The 27,071-nt window shown below is 39.9% G+C and overlaps 1 protein-coding gene across 1 annotated transcript in view; it reads left to right on the forward strand.

Moving 5' to 3' along the window:
- The window catches only part of tyw1 (tRNA-yW synthesizing protein 1 homolog (S. cerevisiae)), a 181,496-nt gene that overhangs the window by 121,965 nt on the left and 32,460 nt on the right, over positions 1-27,071 (forward strand). Inside the window, exon 14 of the mRNA XM_059973172.1 lies at positions 26,371-26,481. Coding sequence (XP_059829155.1) covers positions 26,371-26,481 — 111 coding nt within the window. The remainder of the gene's footprint in view (positions 1-26,370; positions 26,482-27,071) is intronic.

Genomic DNA, 27,071 nt, shown 5'->3' on the forward strand with positions numbered 1-27,071 from the left:
TATTAATTTTGAAACCAATGAAACCTTGGGTTGGCTAGTTTTTTTTTGTTTGTGTGACTTCTTCCCTGCACTTTATTTTGCTCCTGCCTTTGTCATTTCATATTCACATTGCAACTCATTCATTTCATTTCTTTTCTTTGTAGAGTGTGACTTGAAATTTTAAAAACTATGGAGCATTTCTTTAGAGCAGAATAACATATAAGAGTATTTTGACATTATTACTCATAGGCCTTGCTTATTAGCGTAAATTCGCAGTTCACATTTCTCTGTGTTGTTGGTTCAAACAAGCATTTAATGCATTTAATGTGATAAATTTGGTACTAGCCTGGGCCTCTTAGGTTAATGCCACTTTTCTCTATTTTAAATATGTTCTTCACAGTTAGTTGTAGACTTGCATTACTCAGTTTTTAGGTGTACTCAATTATGACCTGAGGAATGTAATGGGAGATCTTCACCAGAGAAATCAGCTGCAATGGTTTCTCTTTTTGCCACAGTAGGAGCTCGGGCCTATATTTTTGAAATGCCTGCACTCCATTCCTCAAAAAAAAACACTTATCTCTCCACATTAGAAATACAATGTCACTTTCCAAGTTTACGCTGATGATACCCTGCTGTATCTTGCCACCACCTTGCAATTGCATCTCTTGCTTTCTGACATCTCAAGTTATCTGACATTCAGTAACTGATGAGCTAAATTTTTTTGCAACTAATTGTAAGAAAGAGAAAAATGTCATCTCAGGTTACTGTACAAAATTTGTTCTCTACTGATAACACTAGCCCCTTTGGCAAACAAAAAGTCCATGTAACACACACAAAATGCTGGAGGAACTCAGTAGGCCTGAAAGTATCTATAGGGGGGAAAAGTACAGTCTACATTGTGGGCTAAGATCCTTCTGTCGGACTGGAGAAGAAAAGATGAGTAGATTTAAAAGGTGGGGGGGGGAAGAAACACAAGGTGATAGGTGAAAACAGGAGGGGCAGAGATGAAGTAAAAAGCTGGGAAGTTAATCGATGAAAGAGATACAGGGCTGGAGAAGGGGGAATCTAATAGGAGAAGATAGAAGGACATGGAGGAAAGAAAAAGGGAGAGGAGCACCAGAGGGAGGCAATGGGCAGGTAAGGAGATAAGGTGAGAGAGGCAAAAGAGGATGGGAAATAGTGAAGAGGGATCATCACCTGAAGTTCGAGAAATCGATGTTCATGCCATCAGGTTAGAGGCTGCCCAGTTAAGGTGTTGTTCCTCCAACCTATGTGTGGGCTCATCTCGACAGTAGAGGAGGCCATGGATTGGCATATCAGAATGGGAGTGGGAAGTGGAATAAAAATGGGTGGCCACTGGGAAATTCTGCTTTTTCTGGAGGACGGAGCCTAGGTGTTCGGTGAAGCGGTCTCCCAATCTATGTTGGTTCTCACCGGTATATGGGAGACCACATCAGGAGCACCAGACACAGTATGTGACCCCAACAGACTCACAGGTGAAGTGTTGCTTCACCTGGAAGGACTGTTTGGGGCATTGAATGGCAGTGAGGGAGGAGGCCTAGGGGCAGGTGTAGCACTTGTTCTGTTTACAAGGATCAGTGCCAGGCGGGAGATCAGTGGGGAGGGATGAATAGACAAGGGAGTTGCATAGGGATCAATCCCTGTGAAAAACAAAGTGGGTGGGGGGGGTGGTGGAGATATGTTTGGTGGTTGAACTGGTTGGGGATGGCGGGCATTCTGGAGGATTATGTGCTGGACACGGAGGCTGGTGTGGTGGTAGGTGAAGTCTAGAGGAACCCTGGTAGGGTGGCGGGAGGATTGGGTAAGAGCAGATGTGTGAAATGGAAGAATTTCAGATGAGGGCAGCATTGTTCGTGGAGGAAGGGAAGTCCCTTTCTTTGAAAAAGAAAGACATCTTCTTTGTTCTGGAATGAAAAGCTTTATTCTCAGAGCAGATGCAGCAGAGAAGGTGATGGCATTTTTACAAGTAACAGGATGGGAAGAGTTATACATCAGATAGCTGTGAGAGTCTGCAGGTTTATAATAGACATCAGTAGATAAGCTGTCTCCAGAGATAGAGACAGATCGAGAAAGGGGAGGGAAGTGCCAGAAATGGACCAGGTAAATTTGAGAGCAGGGTGGAAGTTGTAGGCAAAGCTGATGATACCAACGAGCTCTGCATGGGCGCAGGAAGCAAAGAGCTATCCTTCTTCGGCAACTCTTTTAGAGGAAGCTAGACCCTGGTGGTGTTTTACATTCCGCAATCAGCCCCTATCCTTTTATCTGCTGTTTTGATGCCAAAATACTGTATTTAACCTTGTGTTTTCTCGAGATCGAGTAATTCCAAAGCTCTTCTGGTTGATTCAGCCCTGTGATCTAGTTGCACTGTTTCCTAAACTTACTTTGGGTTTCTCCCAGACCACGTCCCCAGTGCCCCAGTCTCCCTTTCCAGCCATATGTTAAAACTATAAAGAGTTTTGATTTACGACGCATGGTGAAAGGAAATAGAAACTGAAAATTCAAAGCTGTGACAAATGATTGCAAAAATTAGTCAAGTCAATTTAGTTACAACTAAAATGATTTCTTTCATTACAATAAAAGCTATTTCATCAACAATCTTAGAGCTTACATTAGTCGTCCAACTATTCACTACTTCATTGCTTTTTCACCTTTTACTGAGATGATGGGTTTGGTGCAGTGATATTAGCTTCTCAACATCAGGTTGAATGTCACTCAGGGTCCTCAGATCCCCACATCAGTAATTTGCTGTCTTGTTTTGTTGCTTAGAAAGGAGTGGGGTGACTGCACTGAAACCACGCTGCACTTGATATTATGTTGGAAAGGCAATAAAGAACATCTTGACCTTTTTCTACAGTGCAGAATAGATTTCTTTCTGCAACCAGAAGTCTTGATAAGATTTTTTGAACCACTGCTTCAACTAAAGTCATTTCATTGTACTACAGTAGTGAACAGCAATAACGCCTGGTTCAGGCCTGGAAATAACACAATTTCTTCAGTCCAAATTTGTTATGATGTGTCAAATACAGAAGTTGCCACATTGCTTTTCAACAACATTAATGGGCTGAGCTAAGTCGAAGAGAACACTGGGTTGGCAAGAGATGAGGCAATTATCTGATCATTTGGAATCAATTATGAAGCACTGAGGAGCTTGCTTATAGTAAGTAATTCATTTCTTAAACTAAGCCTGTAATCCTGCAGTTGACCCCTTGTTGCTGAGCAACTCCACTTCCCCCTTAGAAATTCACAGTCTTGGGGGGGGTGGGGCAGCTGTGATACCACTCACTCTGCAGACCTCTGGTCTAGAGCATATCAAAACTGCTACCCTACATCACATTCTGCCACTCTCTAGACATATGCATATTTACTGCTTAGTTTCTTGATTCTTGGTCTAGCAGTGCTTGACATCCTTAGACAATTCCCACCTTTCTGTAGTTTCCTCCTGCCACACAGTTTGAATTCTCCACGCTTCTCTAATTCAGCTCTTTTCAATTTTGATTGTTTCACATTTGATGCCTACTGTTACAGCTACTAAACTCCGGATTTCCATCCTAAATTTCTCATACTCCTTTCTCCTTCTTCAAAGCACACTTCAGCATATTGTGGTCAAACTTGTAACATCTGCATGAGTGCTCCATTGTGTTTAAAAAAAAATTTGGAGCTTTCTGAAACTTTGCAAAGTACATTAGAAGAACTTTATAAGTCCAGAGTGTTGTTGTGATGTGGATTAAACTTTATACTCTGAAAGTGACCTGTACAATTCTACAGTATTTTGAAAGATGTTATTAAAGTTGTTTTAGTTTATTCTCTGGCCCAGCATTTGAAGGCAAAGGGCGAGTTTGAATTGTTCAGCTAGAAGTGCCAAGTGGATGTTCTACCTCAGCTTCCTCCTGAGATCCTCACCACCACAGTTGCCAGGCTCCAGCTAATTTGATTCTCTCCACGTGCCATCAAGGAACAACTGAGAGTACTGGATATAGTAAGGCCTCGAGACAAATGAAATGGCAATTGTAGCTTTGAACACTTGCACACTGTAAATCTCTGGAGATGCTGTTCCATTTTAATTACAACACAGGCAACAACCTGGCATATGGAAAATTGCCAGGTCGGTTCTGTTCACAAAAAAAATTAGGACAGATCCCATCTTACAAATAATTGTCCAGTTTAGTCACAAACATTGTTAAACTGATGGAATGGACCATTGAATTGAATTGACTTTATTACTTACATCTTTCATAGACATGAGGAGTAAAAATCTTCACGTTATGTCTCTGTTTAAACTGGCAGCATGCAATTTATAGTAATTTATAATAAATAGTATGTACAACAGGACAGTCTGATGGCCGGGTGATGAAGCTGTCCTTGGAGCCTGTTGGTCCTGGCTTTATGCTTGGATGGTAGCAGCTGGAACAGTCTGTGGTTGGGGGGACTCGATTCCCCAATGATCCTTCAAGCCCATTTTATACACCTGTCTTTGGAAATGTCCTGAATAGTGGGAAGTTCACATCTACAGATGCGCTGGGCTGTCCACACCACTCTCTGCAGAGTCCTGCAATTGAGGGAAGTACAGTTCCCATACCAGGCAGTGATGCAGCCAGTCAGGATGCTCTCAATTTTGCCCCTATAGAAAGTTCTTAGGATTTGGGGGGCTCATACCAAACTTCTTCAACTGTCTGAGGTGAAAGAGGCACTGTTCTGCATTTTGCAGCACAAGGCTGTTATGTACAGACCACGTGAGACCCTCGGTGATATTTATGCTGAGGAATTTAAAGCTGTTCACCCTCTCAAGCCCAGATTCATTAATGTCAATTGGCTTGTCTCCATTCCTTCTGTAGGCCACAACCAGCTCCTTTGTTTTTGTGGCATTGAGGGAGGAGTTTGCTTTCTTGACACCACTGTGTCAGGGTGATGACTTTTTCTCTGTTGGCCACCTCATTATTATTTGAGATTAGGCCAATCAGTGTACTGTTGTCAACAAATTTAATTAGCAGATTGGAGCTGTGGGTGGCGACACAGTCATGCGTATACGGAGAGTAAAGGAGAGGGCTTGACAGTGATATAAGATAGCTCTCGCAATTCCGTAATATGCTCACTGATGAATTTCTCAGTTTTGGCAAATCATGGAATTCCAGACCTTGTTAGAACCCCCACTCCAGACACAGACTAGAATTCTAAGTTCAGGTGAAAATGAATGCACTTGGCTTCAAAGCAGCATTTGACTGAATGTTGCACAAAGGAGTTCTGTAGTACTGAAGTCAGTGTCCATCAAAGGACTGACACTCCACTGATTAGTCGTATTCAATGAAGGAAAACAGTAGTGCTTATTGGAGTTCAATAATCCCAGCCTGAAATTCATTTGAGGATTTCTTTAGGTTAGTGTCCTAGGCCCAACCAAGTTCAGCTGCTTCACTGATAGTCTTCTTTCATCATTGTCAGAATCGGACTGTTCCCTTAGTAGTGCGGCAACTTTTCAGCAAAGAAGTTGTCCATGTTTGCATGCAGCGAGACCCTGCAATGTCCAGGCAAGTAATACTCAGAGTTGTGCAATTGCCATCTTGAATGATAGTGTGTCAAGAAGAATATTCAATCTGAAGTATTATTTTGCTTCTATTCCCTGCCCAACCTACTGAATCTTCTAGAGCTTTCTATTTGCATTTCAGACTTCCAGCTTCTGCATTACTTTTTAAAATTTTCAGTGTTTAATTACTGCTCTTGATAGTTAGTAATATTGCCATTCAACACTCCAGTGGTTAACATAAAGCCCATTGCCAGTTTACTCCAACAATACCTTCCAAACTCATGATCTCTACAACTGAGAAGGACAAGAGCAGCAATCGTAATTTAGTGCGTTACCAGCACATCTCTTCCAGTTTGCACCCCATCCTTACTGGAAAATATTGTAAAAATACCCATTAGCAAACAGATTCTTTGACAGGTCATGATTTTATTTGTAAATCTTAATTTGAGATATTGTAGGGCAGGGTTCCCCAATTAGTTTTCCACAAGGGCCAAATTATGTCAAGCATGCCAAGCCAAGGGCCAAAACGTCCAGGGTTTTTTTTCATTGTACCAGTAAGTTGTTTTATGGGCAGATGTTGCTGCTATTGCCATTATTATTATTATTATTATTATTATTATTATTAGTAGTAGTAGTAGTTATTATTATTTTGGCCTGAGATTCTCAAAGCCTGTGTTGTGGGTCACTCAAGACAAAAAAATGCACTCTTGAAACAAAGTAAGTCCAAAACCAACCATTTAATTTAATTATGACTCTAGTTATCACAACTGTCAGCTGTCACATTGAGAACTCATCTGGGACTTAAGACGCGCACGTGCGCGTGCCCCCCCCCACACACACGCACACACACCCCTTCACCAAGAGTTTTAGTAGCCCTGCCTTTTCCAGTGTTTCTGTTCTCTGATTTAATCTATTTGTTCTTTTTAATTAAGCTTTGTAGCATTTGAAGTATGAAGTATAGCTATAAATGACATTATTAGTATTATTGTTGTTGTAATATTATTATACCACAATAAGATTGACAAATGGACAAAAATAAATTGATTCACTGATCAATCAGTGAGAGAAGTGACAGCGATGGGATGAGGCAATCCTTATGATGTTGGGCCTGTATTCTGTTGTGGCAGTCCTGAGGCACTGGCCAAGATGTGCAATGGAGAGTCTGTTTCTGTCCTGGTTCTTGATAGAGTTCATTGAAGAAAACGATGACTCACATATGTACGTGGAGGGGAACAGTGGGAGTAGGAGCTTTGCAATAGCTCTCATGTTTTTGAATTGAGCTTGGGGAACCACATTGATCCAAAAGTCACTCGCGCCAACGTCCTTGTGTTGTGCTTTGAGCAAATCAGATGCTTCCATTTCCAAGACCTCCATCTGAAGAGTTGCGCATCTGTGGAAGGCGCCAGCCTTTTGGCCTCTGCAGTCCACTGGCCGTCAGCCGAAATGGAGAATGGCTGTCTCAGGAAGAGGAGGATGACACCTGAGAGTTTAGGGGAGCTTTCAAATCGTTCCCTGAAGCTTTCTGCCAGGCTCGTAACAAAATCCTTCATCAAGGGATCCTCCTGCATTTCGTCCTTCTTGCAATGCTCCCGCAGATGTGGAAAGTGCAGCTTTCTCCCGTGAGTGCCTCCCTCCAAAAGGTTCAGTTTTGACCGGAAAGCAGTATGTCGCGTGCTCTACAGGGGCGTAGGTCAAGTGTACGATGTGGGATGAGGTTAAAATAAATTAGAGCAGCACGCGCTTTATTTACATGTTATGACAGGTGCATTCACATAAGTGCCAATGGGTTGGCGCGGTCCAGACATTTGGTTCTCATCGTCCTGACCTGGCCCACGGTCTGCCTGTTGGAGTTGTCTGTTGTTGGGCACAAAAGGTGATTCTGTGAGTAAATCTAATTAAATATTGGTGAAATAGACATCAGGATAATTGTTAGCCAGACTGGAAAATCCAGTGTAATCTTTACTGTAAGATGTCTTGCGATGCATATTGATGATCTGGGAATAAAATTCCATGATTATGTCCTTTTTTTTCTCATTGATACCATTGTTCTTATGAATGCCTGCAAGGAAATAAATCTCAAGGTTGTATATGGTAATATATACATACTTTGACAATAAATTTACTTTGACTTTGAAAACCATAAATGACCGATTGTTCTTCAACAGTATTTTTAAGATTACTAAAGAGAGTGGAAGGTGATTGAGTGTTCAGTGCCATCTGCCTGGGTTTGACTGGTCTCTCACTGAATTAAACTGATCATTCCTGGATTGTTTCAATGACTCTGTGATTTGAGATTTTGTATTCTGTGTTTCTCGCTCAATTTTTGCCATTTGCACAATTTGTTCTTTTTTTTGTGTGTGTGTTGGGTGTTTGATGTTTTCTTTGAACAGGTTGCATGGTATTTCTTTGTTTTATGCCTGTCTGTAGGAAGACAAATCTCAGGGTTGTATTCTGCAAACATACTTCAACAATAAATATACTTTAAATCTTTTAATACCTCAACCCTCACTAATGTTCTTAACATACTGTGTTCAAGGCATTGCAAACATGCATGTCTTTTCTGTATTTAATTCATAAGTTAAGGCTCAAAGGCTTGTACTGGAATTTGAGGTCTGCCCGTGTGGGAGTGGGGGAGGGGCTGGTATTCTGCCGAGCATGGTGGTCACGCTAATTTGGCTCCTGAATGTGTGACGACATTTGAGGGCTGCCGCCAGCAGATCCAATGGTATGTTGTTTGTTAATGCAGATGTCGCATTTCACTATATGCTTCCATGGACACATGATAGAAAAAGCTGAATCTGATTTTGTCTGTGTTAGTGGACTTACCATCACTCAATATTCATAACTTGGGTTTGCATTAGAAATATCACATGCTGTATATGTTTAAGAAATATTGCAATATATACTATTGTATGGCATCCGTTAGTCTCACGAGACCATGGATCTGTGCTTGGAAAGTCTTCCCCAGGGCACAGGCCTAGGCAAGGTTGTGTGGAAGACCGGCTGTTGCCCATGCAGCAAGTCTCCCCTCTCCACGACACTGATGTTGTCCAAGGGAAGGGCAAGGACTGATACAACTCGGCACCAATGTCATCGCAGGAGTTGCCAGAATGAGGTTAAAGACAATGTCAGACTGCCTTAGAGACTTCAGCTCCGGATTTGTCCTCAGGGTTTACACCCGAAGCCTTTCCCATGAGTGGGAATGGCCGCAAGGCAGCGGAGGTTTGAAATCAGACTTTTCTCTCTCTTACATGGACTGCTTTCCCAGGCTGACGAGCTCCATCTACCTGAAATATAGAATATTTTAGTATACTAGAAATTGACGTACTAGCAATTAGTCAATTTTTTAAAAATTCCTGTTCACCAACTGATGAATCTTGGCTGTAAGTGAAGGTGGAAATAGTTGAGATACCTAAATGCATCAGAATTGATAACATGGGCACTGGAAAAGATGGATGAACTTTTCAATCACCAGGACTAGATGAGATATATCCAAGGGTTTTGAAAGGAGTATAGGAGAAAAAACATCAGGAGAATCTGACCACAGTCTTTCAGTACTCTTTGAAGACAAGGGTGGTGACAGAAGACAGAAATCAGCAAATGTTCCTACTTTGTTCAAAAGAGGAACTAAGAATGTCCTTCGATTTTCTGGTGGTGCAGTGGCATCAGCACTGGACTTCGAGGCAAGTCGTCCTGAGTTTGAATCCAGCCTGGGCAGCAGCAGTCATATCTTACCATGTAAGCACTATGGACAACTACACTATCTACAGGGTTGCCATGAGTCGACAACAACTCGATGGTACTCAACATCAACAAGGATATCCAGCAGCTATACACTGATCAGTTTAACCCCAGTTTCCTTCAGTGATATGAAAAACAAAATTTACAAATACGATTATAAAAGCTACAACCATATAAAAGGGATGAGAACGCTCAAAATAAACGTGATTCCTTAAAAGGAAAGGAGGGTGAAATTGTGATAAAGGAATTGCAGAGATGATGGAAATTTTATATCCGTCTTCACTCTGAAAGCTTATAGAAATATTGAACTGGAACCAAATTAATATTCATCTGAAGGAAACTGAATTAATTAGGTCAAACAGAAGAGATTCTGTAAATGCTGGAAATGCAAAACAACACACGCAAAATGCTGGAAGAACTCAGCAGGTCAGGCAGCATATGTAAAAATGAATAAGCAGTTGCTGTTTTGGGCCGAGAGACCCTTCTTCAGAATTGAGGCAAACCAGCTTCAATTCATTCAGGGCAAATCGTGTTTAATTAATTTGGTAGAATTTTTTGTTCAGGTACCTGAATTGTTGAGGGGAATGTAGCTGAACGTGAACTTCTTCCAAACATGAAACCTACTGAAAAGCACATGACAAAAGCAATGTCAATAGCATGGAATCACAGCAGTAATAGATGAAAGAGGGTTGTAGTGAATGGCTGCATTTCAGACTGGAGGAACGTGCATAGTGGTGTTCCCCAGAGACTGGCATTTGGGCCTTTGTTTCTGTTAAATCACCAAGGTTTGGGAGCATGAGCTACAGTTTCTAAATATGTATATGAGACAGAACTTGGCAATGAACTCTGCAGAAAACAGTGACAGAAAGGGCAGACTAGAAATAGGCTGGTGGAATGGGAAGATGGATGGCCGATAAAGTTTAATACAGGGAAATGTGAAATGATGTACTTTGGTAGAGTGATAAAAGGCAGAATAGAATAAGGAGGTTTCTGAAAAGGGCACCAAGTATATACATTATTCACAAATCATTGAAAATGACAGGGCAGATTTAGAAGGTATTTAAACAGACAGATATATTTTGGAGTCTTATTGATGGAGGAAGAGTATAAAATAGGTAAGTTATGCAGAATCTCTATAATATACTGCTCCAGTTTCAGCTGGAGTATTGTTTTAAGTTCTAGTTGTTACATTTTGAAAAGGCTCTAAGAGTGTTAAAGAGGATCTGGAAACAATTTACTATAATGTTCTTGCAAAGGATTACAGACAAATTAATTGATTAAAGAGGCCAGGACTGTTTCTTTAACTAAAAGGCTGAAGTGAAATTCAATAGAGATGGGTCTGGTCAGAGCACATAGTTTGAGGTTGTTCCTGTTGAGGAGAGGTTGAAAACTTGTGATATCAGATGTCATATAAAAAGGAAGACATTTTAGAATAATATGAGAAAATTATATTTTATGCAGTTATGGTTGGAATATAGAATGCACTGCCTGCAGGTGATGTAGAGCTAGGTTCATTGTGGCATGCAAGAGGGAATTGGTCAAGGAAAATTTGGAAGACTCCAAGCACAGAACCAAGGTGCAACAATTGAGTTGCTGTGGTAGAAATCCCGTGTAGACTTACAGTAAGACTGAATGATTTCTTTATGTGCTGTAACCATTCTATGATTCAAGGATAAGTAGCTGAATTGAAATCCTATCTGTAAAAAAAATTTAATTCTCCCCTGATATTTGTGAGCATTTATCAATCCCGCTGAATAACTGTAATGTTCAAACTGTAGATCAAATATCTGAGGTAATTTCGTTTCCTTCAGTGATGTGAAAAACATAATTTGCGAATATGATTATAAAAGCTACAACCATATAAGAAGGATGAAGGTGCTCAAAATAAATGTGGTCCCTTAAAGGGAAAGGAGGGTGAAATTGTGATGGATAAAGGATTTGCTATGGCAAAGGATATTTTATATACCTGTCTTTGCTCTGAAAAATGCAATAAAGGTCGAAGAAATATTGAGGAACCAAGGCATGAATTGACAATGGTATAATAGATGACGCCACTATCTCACAGTTCCAATGACCTGAGTTTATTCCTGACCTTGGGTGTTGTCCATATTGAGCTTATATATTCTCCGCTGATATAAGTTTTCTCCAAGTGCTCTATTTCCCAAATAGCTGTGTGTTAATAGGTTAATTAGCCATTGGACATTACCCAAATTGTAGGAGGATGGCCGTAGATTGGTGAGCCTATGAGAGGAAATAGCTTGTTGGGAAATATGTGGAAATAGGCTGGTGGAATTCTCTGAAAGCCAGCATAAATATGATGGGCAGAATAGTGTTATTGGTATTATAAGAAAAATTATCAGAATCAGGTTTGTTAGAACTGACATATGTTGTGAAATTGCTATTTTGTGGCAGAAATACAGTGCAGGATTTAAAAATTACTGTGTTACAATTGTTACGAACCCCGTAACTGGGTTATTTACCAGCAAAGATAGAGATGTCCGTTGGAGTCTGGTGATATTAGTAAAAATACACAAAAATAATATCAATGCAAATATACAGATAATATACATCGTCAATACTAAACCTAAAAGTGCGGGTGTAATAATAATCAATAAGAAATAAGCTCTATCGTTCTCTAGGGGATAATGAATTGTCCGATGGAAATATAAAGTTCGCTTCAATTCACACAAGCTGCCGTCGTTTGTTTATCGTTGTGCTGCAATTGTTGGAGAGAGAGAGAAATAGGAGAATGGGAACATTTACTGCTATGGGTTTTGCCAACCTTCCTTTATGATTTCGATCCGTCAGGTGCCTCGTTGTCGTGGCCGTTCAAGTGCGACCTCTCCTTTAGTTAAACCGTTCTTCTGTGATGAGCCCGCCACCCAGGCAAGGGAGGACGCACACGAGCTCCCACCGGCTTTCGCTATAAAACGCTGTCACTGGATTTCTAGCGTTTCTCCTGGTGCGTCTAAAGGGGTGTTCCCCAGACCTGTCTTTTATCCTCACTCACGGGGTCTCAGATGTCAGTCAGGTTGGGATGATGCAATCCCTCAACCAGACCACTCTGGTTGTCCCCTGAGGGGTTTCAATGTATAGTACAGTACTCAATACACAATTCCTTCTCCAAGAGACAATGGCAGTAATCAGTGGTTCCGTTCCACTTATGTCAGGAGACATTCCACCTGGTTGTGTATTCTGTATCTCTCTCTCTCATTTCCTGGGCCTGACCCAAAATAATAGCGATCTTGCGATTCTCAAAAAGAGGGGGCGACTTTGTACCCTTCAGCCCCTCAGAGTTGCTCCACCTTCGTAACACCCCCATCCTTCTAAGGATTTTTGCCACAGGTAAAAATTAACTAATACAGAGTCTTACAGAATTTCAGAATCTAACACAATACAAAAGAGTTTTTTTTTCACTACAGAGTAATACAGTTATACATTCAATCCAGCATCTAAACAGTTAGCAATTACATTGTCACTTCCTTTAATATCTTGTACCTTAATAAATTCCTGTAGCATCAGACTCCAATTTAATAACCACCTATTTTTATTCCTTTTCTTCAGCAAAACAAACTAAAGAGTTGTGATCTTAGCTTTCGTGTATATTACAAAAGTTCATGCAAATACTAATCTTTATTTTATTTTCAAACTTAACAGTCAATCTTCCATGGTGTTATCTTTATTATTTACATGCTTTGTCGAAATCCCCTAAAACCGGATCCTGTTATTTAAAGTGGCATCCTGTCAACCCTCGCCCCTTTTCCAGGTAACTCCCACGTGGTTAGCTTGCGTACCAGTGTGGAATAGGCTTTTGCATGCTCCTTTCATAGGGGTTACTTTATCAACAATGTTTTCCAAACGTAGCCCATTTTCTGAATTTCCACACAATTCTTTATTTTTAAGCAAGTCGTTAGTTTTATCTTCAGGACCCTTCATTCGATTGGTTTTCAGTTTAAAATCTGCAAGTGATCCCTCTTTGTCCAAACAACATTTCAAACTCTGCCTCTTCACAGCACACCCTTGAATAACATTAGCACGTGGGGCACCTTTACATTCCAAATCAAACTGTAATTGATTCGCAGGCACCGTGTTAACAAGCCATTGTCCCTTCAGCCTGGTTACTGCTTCTGACACCAATCTGGACTTTAAATTTTCTTCATTCAATTTAGGAACTACACTTTTCCCTTCAATAATAATATCTACATCACCACCTTTTATCTCCTCACTAACTTTTAACACACCTTCGAACAAAAACAACTGGGAATTCTCACTTCCCACTAGTACCAAGGTTAACCCTTTCTTCACTGAACCAAGTCCATCTGACCCACAAGGACTGCATTCCTTTTTAACTGAATCAAATACCTCAGACTTTTCCTGAGTTTCATTACTAGGTTCAGTACCATGTGCATCCACATCTTGAACACACTCAAACAGGACATCTGCCTCTTCCAGGCTTTCAATACCCGTACCCTTTTCAAATTCTAAGTTCCCCTGATCCTCCCAGTTCCTCTCTGGGCAACTCCCTTCCGGAGTAAACTCAACCCTGCAGGCTGAAACAACCTCATCTGCCAACCCAGCAGACTCGTTCAAGGTAATGGCATCCTTTTCATCTAGGACTGCCCTCATTTTATTATTGGGAACACCTTTGAAATTTTCAACTTCTTCAAACAGTTCTGTCAAGCCAGACAGATCATCCATGTCCAACCCTGGACCTTCTAACAGCCTTATCTGTTTCTCATTTTTACTCTGTGCCTCTATAAATTTCCTCCTGGCTAAGGGTAGGTCTACCTCCTCTCCTTTACTTTCTTTCACCTCCCTATTTTCCGTTTTACCACCCTCTAATCCCTCTTGGTACAGGGTCGGTAAAAATGTCTCAGCCAAATCGATACTGGCCTGAATTAAACTGGTCTCTTTCTCAGCTGCCTTTCTCGACGTGCTGCGAGTGTTTGCGCATGCGGGATAGATTGTGGAATCTAGGGGCGGGTCCTCAACACTTACAGGCTGGCTCGTCAGCTCCATGGCCGACCAAACGTCACCACCAGCTAAATCGTTACCCAGAGGGACGTCTACGTCAGTTCTCGGATATTCTGATCGCACCCCTATTTCAACTGGTTCAGATATCAGCTAACAATTTATAATGATCCTATGCAAAGGCACACCTTTTCCTATGCCTCTCAAAGCTACCTCTCCAGTCTCGGGACCAAAATCTAATACCTTACTGCAAATCAATGACTGCTCAGTTCCAGTATCCCTCCAGATCCGCACTGGAACTGGTGTTTCTCCCTCTTTCACAGACACGGTCCCTTCTGAAATAAATTTCTCACGCCCCTCTCATATTTTATCTACCTGGGGCTTTCTCGTCGATTTGCTGATCGACACAATACACCCTGTAGGGACAGCTGCATTCCCTTTTCCTGTCTCCTTCCTCAGAGCAAAGCACTTAGATGCAATATGACCCACCTTTCCACAATTAAAACAGGTCAAGCCAGGACCCCTCCTGCCATCTTGCCTTTCTTCCTCCTTATTTTTACCACTAGCTCCCGGCTGAATCTCTGCCTCAGCCGGCGGGCTTTCTCTACCGTTCCTACGGTCTCTCTGGTAACTCTTATTCGAGGAAAACTTTGTTTTGTGGGTTAGGGCATATTCATCTGCGAACCTGGCAAATTTGGATATGGACTTATTCAGCTTCTCTTTCAAATACATCTGGATATCATCCGAAACACAACCTTTAAATTCCTCAATCAGAATTAACTCCCTTAAACGCCGAAAATCCTCTTCCACCATTTCTGCTGCACACCAACGATCCAAGAGCACAGCCTTCTCATAGGCAAACTCTGCATACGTCTGATTCCACACTTTCTTTAAATTTCTGAACTTTTGTCTATAGGCCTCAGGTACCAATTCGTAGGCCCGAAGAATGGCCTGCTTTACTTCCTCGTAATTCTCAGACTCCTCCTCCTCCACAGACAACGCCGCATATGCCCGTTGTGCCTTCCCTTTTAACACACTTTGTAACGCCACCCACTGATCTCTGGGCCACTTCTGACTCACTGCCACCTTTTCAAAATGCAAGAAATAACTATCAACATCCGTCTCCTCGAACAGAGGTACTAACCTAAACTCCCTACTAACATTAAATCTCTCCTCTCGGTCTGGCCCTTGAGCTCTTCGCTCTTTCCTTAACTTCTCCAGGTCCAGCTCATGTTGCCTCTGTTTCTCCTTCTCCTCATACTCCCTCTCCTTTTTCGGCTCTTTCCTTCTCCTTTTCAGCTGCTTCCAGCTGTTTTAACTTAATTTCCTGCTCCCTCTTCACCTCTAACTCCTTTAGCTGGAGCTCATGCTCCCTCTGCTTTTCAGCTCTTTCCTTTTCTTTTTCGGCTCTTTCCTTCTCCTTTTCAGCTGCTTCCTTCTGTTTTAACTTAATTTCATGTTCCAACCTTAATTTTTCCAGTTCTAACTGAGCCGTCCCACTAGCTGGTACCTTTTCAGGGATATTTTTCAATACCTCAGCCGAAAACACATTCTTCACAATATAATACTGAGTTATGGCCCTCTGCACCTCCCGCTTTTTCATTGACAACCTCCCCTCTGCGAGATTTAGTCCTTTCACAATATTTATCAAGTCCGAATTTGTGGCAGCCTCTAGCGCCTCCGGAGTCGGGTTTTTTATAAATTTGTCTACGTCCATCTTTGCTGGTTTCCCGTCTGGTTACCCGCGCAACCAGATCCAAGTTTGGACTTAAAAGCCCGATTTACTGGCCCTCCAATTTGGTATCAAATCTCGAGACGAGGCCCCAAGTTGTTACGAACCCCGTAACTGGGTTACTTACCAGCAAAGATAGAGACATCCGTGGGAGTCTGATGATACTATTTTTAACAGTATTTATTAGTAAAAATACACAAAAATAATATCAATGCAAATATACAGATAATGTATGTCGTCAGTACTAAACCTAAAAGTGCGGGTATAATAATAATCAATAAGAAATAAGCTCTATCGTTGTCTAGGGGATAATGAATTGTCCGATGTAAATATAAAGTTCGCTGCAGTTCACACAGGCTGCCGCCGTTAGTTTGTCACTGTGCTGCAATTGTTGGAGAGAGAGAGAGAAATAGGAGAATGGGAACATTTACCGCTAAGGGGTTTTGCCAACCTTCCTTTATGATTTCAATCCGTCAGGAGTCTCGTTGTCATGGCTGTTCAAGTGTGACCTCTCCTTTAGCTAAACCGTTCTTCCGTGATGAGCCCGCCACCCAGGCAAGGGAGGACGCACACGAGCTCCCGCCGGCTTTCGCTATAAAACGCTGTCACTGGATTTCTAGCGTTTCTCCTGGTGCGTCTAAAGGGGTTGTTCCCCAGACCCCTCTTTTATCCTCACTCACGGGGTCTCAGATGTCAGTCAGGTTGGGATGGTGCAATCGCTCAACCAGACCACTCTGGTCGTCCCCTGAGGGGTTTCAATGAATAGTACAGTACTCAATACACAATTCTGTCTCCAAGAGACAATGGCAGTAATCAGTGGTTCCGTTCCGCTTGTGTCAGGAGACATTCCACCTGGTTGTGTATTCTGTGTGTTTCTCTCTCATTTCCTGGGTCTCAGACCCGAAATAATAGCGATCTTGCGATTCTCAAAAAGGAGGGGGCGACTTTGTACCCTTCGGCCCCTCAGAGTTGCTCCACCTTCGTAACACAATACATAAATAATGTGCAAGTGGGATAGTGTGTGTGTGTGTGTGTGTGTGTTCTTGGATCATTGTGAAATCTGATAGCGCAGAGGGGATGAAGTGGTTCCTAAAATGTTGGGTGTGCATCTTCAGCCTTCTGCACCTCCTCAATGATGGTAGTAATGAGAAGGCTTATCCTGGATGGCAAGTGTCCTTAATAATGGGTACTACCTTTTTGAGGAACCTAATATGAAATAAAAGAAACCTAATGTAAAATGATCCAATTATGGTGATGAAATTTGGTTAATATTACTAATGAGAAACAGTACAGAAAACCAACGAAAGCAAAGCTCACAAATAATACGAGGTTCTGCAGATACTGGAAATCCAAAGCAACACACAGCACATGCTGAAGGAAGTCAGCAAGTCAGGCAGCATCTATGGAGGGCAATAACAGTCGATGTTTTGGGCCAAAACCCTCCATCAAGACTGCATAGGGAAGGGGGCAGAAGCTAGAGTAAGAAGTGGAAGGGAAAAGAGTACAAGCTGGCAAGCGAGAGGTGAGAGGTGGCTGGCAGAGAGAGGGATGAAATAAGAAACTGGGTGGGGCTAGGTGAAAAAATGTAAGAGTCTGAAAAAGAAGGAATCTAATTGGAGAGGACAACGGACCATAGAAGAAAGGGGAGGTGGAGGGGAACCAGAGGGAGGTGATAGGCAGGTGACAAATAGTAGCTTGTATTTGAGAACTCTTCAAGGGGTAATTACAGAGGAGGTAAATGTGTTAGTTAAGATCTTCTGAATACACCTTGGTTTCTGGCAGATTGAAAGAAAGAAACTGCAACATCACTACTCAGGAAAGAGAGAGAGAGAGAGTAACAGACCTGTTGATATCAAATACCATGATGCTGGATGGGATACCTGGATAGTTAAAGGTCAGGCCAAAAGATTGTGACACGAGAAACAACTTCTGTCTGTAACTCCCTGGATGCTGAAATGTGAAATATGAAGGAAAAATTGAAAGTGAAAATATTAGGGATTCAGCATCTTTATCCGACTTGGCAGTTTATCTACTTTGATGTATATCGATGATGTTGCACAGGAGGAGATGCTGAATTTTCCAGATTTCCTGTTACAGGCTGAAGGATTAGATTACTGTTGTATCACAGTGGATAGTTATTTGATGCCAGCTAACCGAATGTTGATAAATGATAAGTTATCAGCACGATATTCATGCCTTTTCGAGCAACACAAATTAATTATAGTCAGTGTTGATTTGTTAAAGGAGGGGCATAAGACCATTAGACATATGAGCAGAAGTCCTTCTGCAAAGTCTTTGCTTCTTCATCACCACCTTTCCCTCTTTATATTGGTTTAAATTGTCATCTCTGTTAACTGAGTTGAATTTTTTAAGGCTGTGATAGGTAATGTTGATAAACACTGCTGGTGTGAAACAGATATTGTGGATATAGGTAGGTTTATGCAGACAACTAAGCCATTTTGGATCAAAGTTATAAATTCATAGACAGTTACCTTAAAAGCTCTAACCTTCTCAACAGGTTTGTTAAGAGTATTGACTATTTGATAGAACTGAGCTTGGCAAGCAAAAGTTATCTTAGCCTGTAAAGGAAATTTATTTTCTACATTTGTCACACTCTTTATGAAACATTGTACCTAATTGGACCATATCTTGCACAAATTTCACATTAATCAAAGAGAAATGCTGTCCTGGTTAAAAGTTGTGCCGCCCTATGACATTTCTTATTTATTGTACCTAAGTAGGACAATAGCTTAGAACAGTATGCAGCCAGATAATAGTTGGTCTAATTAAAACAATAAAAATGTAACGAATGGTTTACTTAGGGAAACCTTGGGCATTGTAACTACAGCTTGGAAAATGAATAGGCAGGTGTGTAAACTTTACTTACACCAATGAGCTAACTGGTGTTTTTGTAGAGTGTGTTAGCACTATGATAAATCAGTACAGCAATGATTCAAAATTTCCAAGAATAAATTCTGTTTAATAAATAATGAAATACTGTTCATTATTTGAATTGAGTTGATATTGTTGTCTTAAAGAAGAATTGAGAAAAAGATTAACAACAACACACACAAAATGCTGGTGGAACACAGCAGGCTAGGCAGCATCTATAGGGAGAAGCGCTATCGACGTTTCGGGCCGAGACCCTTCGTCAGGACTAACCGAAAGGAAAGATAGTAAGAGATTTGAAAGTAGTGGGGGCAGAGGGAAATGCGAAATGATAGGAGAAGACCGGAGGGGGTGGGATGAAGATAAGAGCTGGAAAGGTGATTGGTGAAAGTGATACAGAGCTGGAGAAGGGAAAGGATCATGGGATGGGAGGCCTCAGGAGAAAGAAAGGTGGGGGGGGGAGCACCAGAGGGAGATGGAGAACAGGCAAACAACTAAATATGTCAGGGATGGGGTAAGAAGGGGAGGAGGGGCATTAACAGAAGTTAGAGAAGTCAAGATTAATCTTTTTAAAGATTTAATTCTTAATCCATTTCAAAGTTTGAGTTGACAACTAACACACACTTCATTGACATAAAGTGTACTTTGTATCTATATGCTGTTTTTCTCTCCTTCCCTCTGGTTATTTTTCTATTAAAATGCATGCTGCAAATTTTGAAAATCACTTAGCTTGAGCCACCTAATGTTTCATATTAATTTCCATAATGCTATTTTTATGTGTTAGGATTATATACCCAGTTGTCACTACATTTAATTTAAGCCAGCATTTTTTATACAGAGGTGCCAATGACAGATGAGAAAAATATTGTTTTTAGTCATGGGATAAGTTGTATCATTAATAATACATTACGATATATGGAAAGGTGCTAATGAGAACTCACTTTTTGAATCTATCACCTTGGAATTTATTACTTTAATCATAAAGTTATTAATTTAATGTGGTTTGAGCAATGTAGATGTTATACTAAGATTGAAATCTTAATTAATATGACCTACAGTGCAAATATAGTTGACTTAAAAATCTGATACCAATTAAAATGTTCGTTTGGCTGAAAGAAATCTGTTAAAGATCTGACATTGATTGAAGGGGGGATTATTGAATTGGGAAGTGCCCAGAGTTGAACTCAGTGCAGCAGACCAAGTGATGATGAGAAAAGATGGCTAAAAAATCAGTGGTGTTCACGCAGAGAAACTATTGAAAAAGACTGCTGGGTGATGAGCTTCAGCAAAGCTAATCGGCATTCACTGGCAGAAATCTGCATCATTCTTCATTCTTATACTAATGTCTCTAAGAAAGCTTGGAAGCTGTAAAATATCAATTTATTATATTTACTAAATAGATAAAGAAATTGGCTAAATAAACTCTGGGTTACGAATTTAACTTTAAATTTCTACAGATGTATCATGGAGAGTGTTTCAACTGGCTGCGTCACCATCTGTATGGTGGGGTGGGGTGGGGGTTTGCTACTGTACAGGATTGAAATTAGCTGCACAGAATTGTAAACTTAGTCAGCTCCATCATGGGCACTAAGCACCATAGTATCCGGGACATCTTCAAGGAGTGATCCCTCAGAAAAGTGGCATCCATCATTAAGGACTCCCATCACCCAGGTCATACCTCATTCTCTTTGCTACCATCAGGAAGGAGGTACAGAAGCCTGAAGGCACACACTCGATGATTCAAGAGCAGCTTCTTCCCCTCTGCCGTATGATTTCTGAATGGACATTGAACCCATGAACACTATCTTATAACTTTTTTATTTCTATTTTTGGACTACTTACGTATTTTATATATATAATATATATATATTTGCTGCAATTCATTTTCTCCTTTTATTATGCATTGCATTGTATTGTTGCTGCAAAGATGACAAATTTCATGATGTATACCAATGATATTAAATCTGATTCTGATTAAAGCTTGATTTTAAAATTAAATTCAGAAAGGACAACAGCTTTCATATTACCACATTGTTTTAAATAATAATCCATTTAAGCACAATATTTTCTGCTGTTTATTTCATTCTTGTTTCTTTGTTACGTGTGCATACTTTTTAACGAAGTAATGGGGGTGACTATTACTTCAGATGAAATAAGAAGTGCTCATAGTAGATACAAAGTTAGAATTAGAGGGGCATTTCGGTGGAAGCAACTATAACTGCAGTTCTTTGTCTTTTGTCACGATTTTATTTGATAGCATATCTTTTAAAATGATTAATTTAGTTTTCGTCTCTTGTGGATTAATGTTTGGAAATGTGGCATTTAATTATATATTTGATTTATAGATCGTGCACGGATTTGGCAATTTTGGATAGTGTACTGAAGAATTTTTTGATTTTGTTTTTATATGGATTTTATTTCAGGAATTATTTCACTGTCAGTGTGCTGTCTGGTGGCATGATCAAGATCACTACACTTACACGTTCAGATTCAAGCACTCGCAGAAGCCAGTGACTAGATATTGATAATAATTGTTTGCATAAGAATGGTCAACAAGTGTTTTGCTTAAGAGTTGAAAAATTGAATATCAAAAAGCAGAATATGCCTTGTATCAGTGAAAAGGTTGTAAAAACATTAAAGGGCCTTTTTCATGCAGTTCCTCTGATTCGGCTCCAGGAGAGTTTGAAGTTAACGTTTTATTAAGTAAACTGCTTCTGATCAGTCATGCTGCCCAAAACACTCTTTTGGTAGACTTTATGATTTTGTTAGCTAGTTAAAATTTAGCAGTAGTCCTTGTCACACATTGGGTCTGTAATCCTTGCTAGACCTAAGCTTTTTTGACTTGGGTAGCTAGAATGTGCATTTAAGTGAAGATGCATTTAAGCTGTGTGACAAAAGGATTTGGGACCTGAATATTAATTGCGTTTCTGTTTCACTGATGCTTCCTGATCTGCAGAGGACTTACAGCATTTTCAATTTTACTTTAGCATCTATTCTTTGTTGGCTGAACAAAGCTCTGCTTGAGTAGGTTTCTTAGTTTAACTTGATGTTTATTAAATAAAAATGGACCCACTTACCTCCTTGCCTTTAAGGATATACTTGACAGAGTGTCAATGAGGATTCAACAGACCCATTTCCTTAGATGGCAGATTTGCCATATAAGGAGTGATCACGTTGACTAGGCGTATTTTCTCTGGAGTTTAGAGGAACAGTAGGTGATCACGTTGAAACGCAGGACTTTGGAGTGGGTGGATGTTTTCCCTCACTGAGGAAAGTACGAACTGTAGTACGGTCTTACAAGGGGAAGACAATTTAAACTGAAAGAGAGTCTGCATTCATTATTAAGGACCCCCATCACCTAGAACATGCCCTCTTCTCATTGTTACTGTTAGGAAGGAGGTACAGAAGCCTGAAGGCACACACTCAGTGACTCAGGAACAGCTTCTTCCCCTCTGCCGTACGATTCCTAAATGGACATTGAACCTATGAACACTACCTTATTACTTTTTTATTTCTATTTTTGCACTACTTACGTATTTGTTTTTATACTTCATATTTTTAATTTAGCTATTTAATACACACACACACATATATATATATATATTTACTGTTATTGATTTACTTATTTTTCCCCTATATTATCATGTATTGCATTGTACAGCCATTGCTTAAGTTAACAAATTTCATGACATATGTTGGTGATATAAAAGCTAATTCAGATTCTGAATGAGGAATTTCTCACTCAAAGTTAGTCGAATTATGAGAATTCTGAACCCTGGAGGATGGTGGAGTTGAGTTCATTCAGATAGAAATCAATGTTTTCTAGATATTGAGTGGACCCAAGGATAAAAGGATACTGCAGGAAAATAGAATTGAGGTAGCAGATTAGCAATAATCTTGAAAAACATCAGTACACACTCAAAGGACCAAAAAGCCTACACAAGCCTAATCCTTGTTGCAAGTTCCATTTGGGTTCAGTAGCACTGGAGAACATTTTGCAAACAGACTTTCTATTCCACACATACCTGAAAGGCCAGAATAAACTAAGTACTGCAATAAATACCTCCCAAAATGGTGACCTCTAGAATTGAGAAGCTCAAGTACAGTAGAAATCTGGGAACACCATCACCCACAAGTTCTCTTCCCTCCTGACCTAGAGGTTTTTGTTGCTGGGTCCACAAATTCTACAAATTCCTACCTGGTAGCATTGTTGGACTACCTTCACTAAAAAGACCAGAACAGTTCAAGAAGATTGTTCACACCATCTTCTCTTGGGCAGTTTGGGATAGCAATAAATATGTACTTGCCCATGATCCAGAAGTATATGAACAGAAACCTTCAACTGTGTGTGTTCACTATTTTAACCTTGTACGATGCCATTTCCATTTATCCTAGTTCTCTGTGAAATTACTAAATAGCTGTTTAAAAACAGTGACATTGGTTGTAAATCAGCATGCTGAATATGGATGAATAGAGGAATATTCATTGACTAGTACATCATTTTTCCTATTATGAAGCAATTCAATGCATTTTTTTTCTTTTTAGCAATACCTAAATACTTTAAAAGCTTCAATTCTATTCTGGTTATGTCATTGAAAGTCCTATCTACCTTTCACAATTGTTCTGTTTTAAGAGCCTCAAAATTTAGAGTTACAGTCGACCCTCCTTATCCGTGGATTCCGCATGCGCGAATTCAACCAACCGCGAATCGCGAAAACCCGGAAGTGCTCTTCCAGCACTTGTTGTTCGAGCATGTACAGACCTTTTTTCTTGTCATTATTCCCTAAACAATGCAGCATAACCACCATCTTATATAGCATTTACATTGTATTAGATATTATAAGTAATCTAGAGATGATTTAAAGTATACAGTAGGATGTGCGTGGGTTATCGTGCATCGGGATCGAAAAAAATCGGAAGTTCTCTTACTAAGTAAGTCGGAACAGGTACATCCGCTATTATTTAGCGTCAGTTAGTCAAACGTTTGTCTCAGTATATAGTATATATTTTACCTTTCTATGCATATAAAACACTTAAGCACGTATGTTTCAACACCAGGCTTGGGAAGTTCCTGAGCTCAATCTAGTGACAGATTGCTATGGAGTGCGCTCTCCACCGTGCTGGGTTGATATGGAGGATCAAGAACCCAAAACCCAATAATTAAACCACTGCGTTGCTTAGTAATAATTGTAGCTTTCATTGGGGCAGAGCCTTTCTCACTTTATCCTTTAAAATTGTTCCGATCGTTGACTGACTGTAGCCTAACGCTTTTCCAATGACCGATAGCATTTCACCTCTTTCTGATCACTTTATTATTTTCACTTTATTTTCAATCGTTATTGTGAGTATTTTCGTGAATAGAAACACTGTACATTCAGAGCTCTTGCGCTGGGTCCTAATATCCATGGCACTGAAACAAGTTAAATAAGGCCTTGGGTTCCACTGGGTCCTAAGGTCCACTAGATTGAGACAGGTTGAATAAGGGTCTTGAGCATCCGCGAAATTTGGTATCCGCGAGGGGTCTCGGAACCAATTTCCCACAGATAAGGAGGGCTGACTGTACTGTAATTTGTTAAAATTGTACTGTGGTTTCTTCACTCTTTCTAAACTGTTACTAAACAATGTATAAATTTTCTTCTCGTTCTTCGGATATATGGTTCAGCCTACATTTTACACATTTCATTTAATTTAAGATCCCTCCCATTAACATGACTCTGACCTTTGTTTGCCTTCTGGGTAAGATAACCTTATTCTTCTGTCCCCTGCAGGCTTTGATATTACACCAGAATCAATGAGATGGAACATCATTGGCTCATAGACAAATGCTTTTTACATCCCATGCATTTTCCTGCCATTTTCACCTATCTGTTCCATGCTGCCATGATTCCTTTAGCACATTATCTTACACAATTGAATGATATTGCAAGGTTGGCGCAAACTTGAAAGCAATAAAGATGGAAACTTTTTGGGAGGCGAAATGAAAATAGGAAATAGATTAACAGGATTTATTCTAGAATAGTATAAAAATATGATTGAATATGGGAAAAATTGGAGCTGATTATTGGACACAGGAAGCCGAGGCTTCATATGACAAATACCACTAATGAAATTCTCCTCCTTAAAAATTTACGATTCTGTTTAATATGGAAATATTATTTATGAGTTATAATACAAGGCACCCAATATAAAAATGCTTTTGTAGCAGCTAATTTGATTACTTGAAAGGGACAATAAAAATTCTACTCTACTCTTGTCAAACTTTACAAACACGTATGAGTGATATAGTAATCAAATCGGAATAGTGATCTATGGTTGGGCATTGTAATATATTGTGAACATAAAGTTGAGGTAAAGATTGAACTTCTCATAGAAGGAGACTGAGGCTTATTTGCCTTCACTTCAAGTGAGGATGCAATGTCTCTCTGTGTCTGCAGTGTCTGACCTACCCCCACCCTATGTATCTTCAATATCAGATTTACCACCCACAGTCTAAAAGACGTCCCGGTTGGTAGGTTAATTGCTCATTGTATATTGATTCATGTATAGGGTAGGGTCAAATTGAAATTTTGCCATGCTGCATGGCTGTATCTCTGTAAAAAAAATTAAAAATAAAATTCTTCTTGATCACCTCATCTTTTCCAATTCAATGTAGACGTTGAGTCCTGTATTCTAGATGTAACACTGATTATCATATAGAAAACAAAATGAGCCACGGTATTCAAATCCTTTTGATAAAATACAACATTGTCATGTTAGTTAAGCCTGGATACTTCTGGTGTAAGACTTAAAACTTGGCTGCTTTCTTCTTCCTTTTTCTGATTGCTGACTCAGGAGCATCCAAAATCTCCACATGGATTCTTCAATTTTCTCAGCATTGCCTGATATTTTTATAATCAATGCTAGGTGTTTCTCTAATCTCTTGTTGGGCATGTCCCAACTTACACCAAGAAAATTCAAGTAGAATTCTGTTAACCTACTGCTTTAAGTTTTATATTTGGTGAAATGTAAATAAGTTTGAGTGAAGGTGTGGAGAAAAAAACAATCATATGTAAGATTTCAATTCTATTGAATTTATTGATATTTTAGGCATCATTTTCTGCCATTTGTTCCATTTTCCACTCCATAAAGTCTTATTGATCTTGTTAATGAAAAACACAGGTCAGAACTTCAGATGGTCAAACAGTAATCACAATTTTTTAAAATCCTGATGACAGCAGCTTCACAGACCAAAATAATTTGAACTTCCTTGTCTCAATAATCCAAATGTTGTGAATAGTTTTTCCGAGAAAATGTCTTATAAATCTGGACAGTTCTATCTAACAGCATGTAAGTCAAAATGGATGAGCTCCCACTGCTTCACACCCACGCGGTGCATCTTTTTACCTATCACAGATTTGCATATTAACAGAAATGTACATTTATTTCACACTGTAGGGCATTTCAAAAACAAATTTGCCAGAATAAGATCAACAAATGTATAGAAAAATGTGATCTGATTTAATTATACTTTGTTTTCTTGCAGAAGCAACGCACAGTGTATAGGTTAACATTGGTAAAGGCTTGGAATGTGGATGAACTTCGATCATATGCTGATCTGATAGAAGTTGGGAAACCCGACTTCATTGAAATTAAAGTAAGTCTGAGTATTAGTTTATTAGCAAAAACATATTGCCATATGCTCCTCCTTCTTCAGGGTTAATGCTTTACAATTAAAATAATTAAAGGAAAGCATGTTTATTCTTTCAGGTGGAAAGCTGGCAAAAATCCTTTTACAATTAGGTTAATAAACCCTGAAATATTAAAATCTTAAAATAAAACTGGTTTTGGCTTCCTTTTCAAGGTGTTACAGAAAAATAAAGAGTTCTGACAAAGTTTCTGAGACCATAAGACATAGGAGCAGAATTAGGCCATTCGGCCCATCGTGCCTGCACCGCCATGGCTGATTTATTATCCTCTCAACCCCATTCTCCCCGTAACGTTGACTGACTAATCAAAAACCTATCAATCTCCACTTTAAATATATCCAGTGACTTGGCCTCCACAGCCGTCTGTGGCAATGTATTCCACAGTTTCACTGCCTTTTGGGTAAAGCAACTCCTCCTCATCTCTGCTCTAAGTAGATGTCCCTCTATTCTGAGGCTGTCATTTGTCACTATAGGAAACATTAGTATGGTTCCAGCAGTTTCTTTGTTTATTTCATGTTTCTGGCAAGTCCAGGTCTTT

The sequence above is a fragment of the Hypanus sabinus genome, chromosome 6 (genome assembly GCF_030144855.1).
Source record: "Hypanus sabinus isolate sHypSab1 chromosome 6, sHypSab1.hap1, whole genome shotgun sequence".
In the NCBI taxonomy this organism is placed as follows: Eukaryota; Metazoa; Chordata; class Chondrichthyes; order Myliobatiformes; family Dasyatidae; genus Hypanus; species Hypanus sabinus.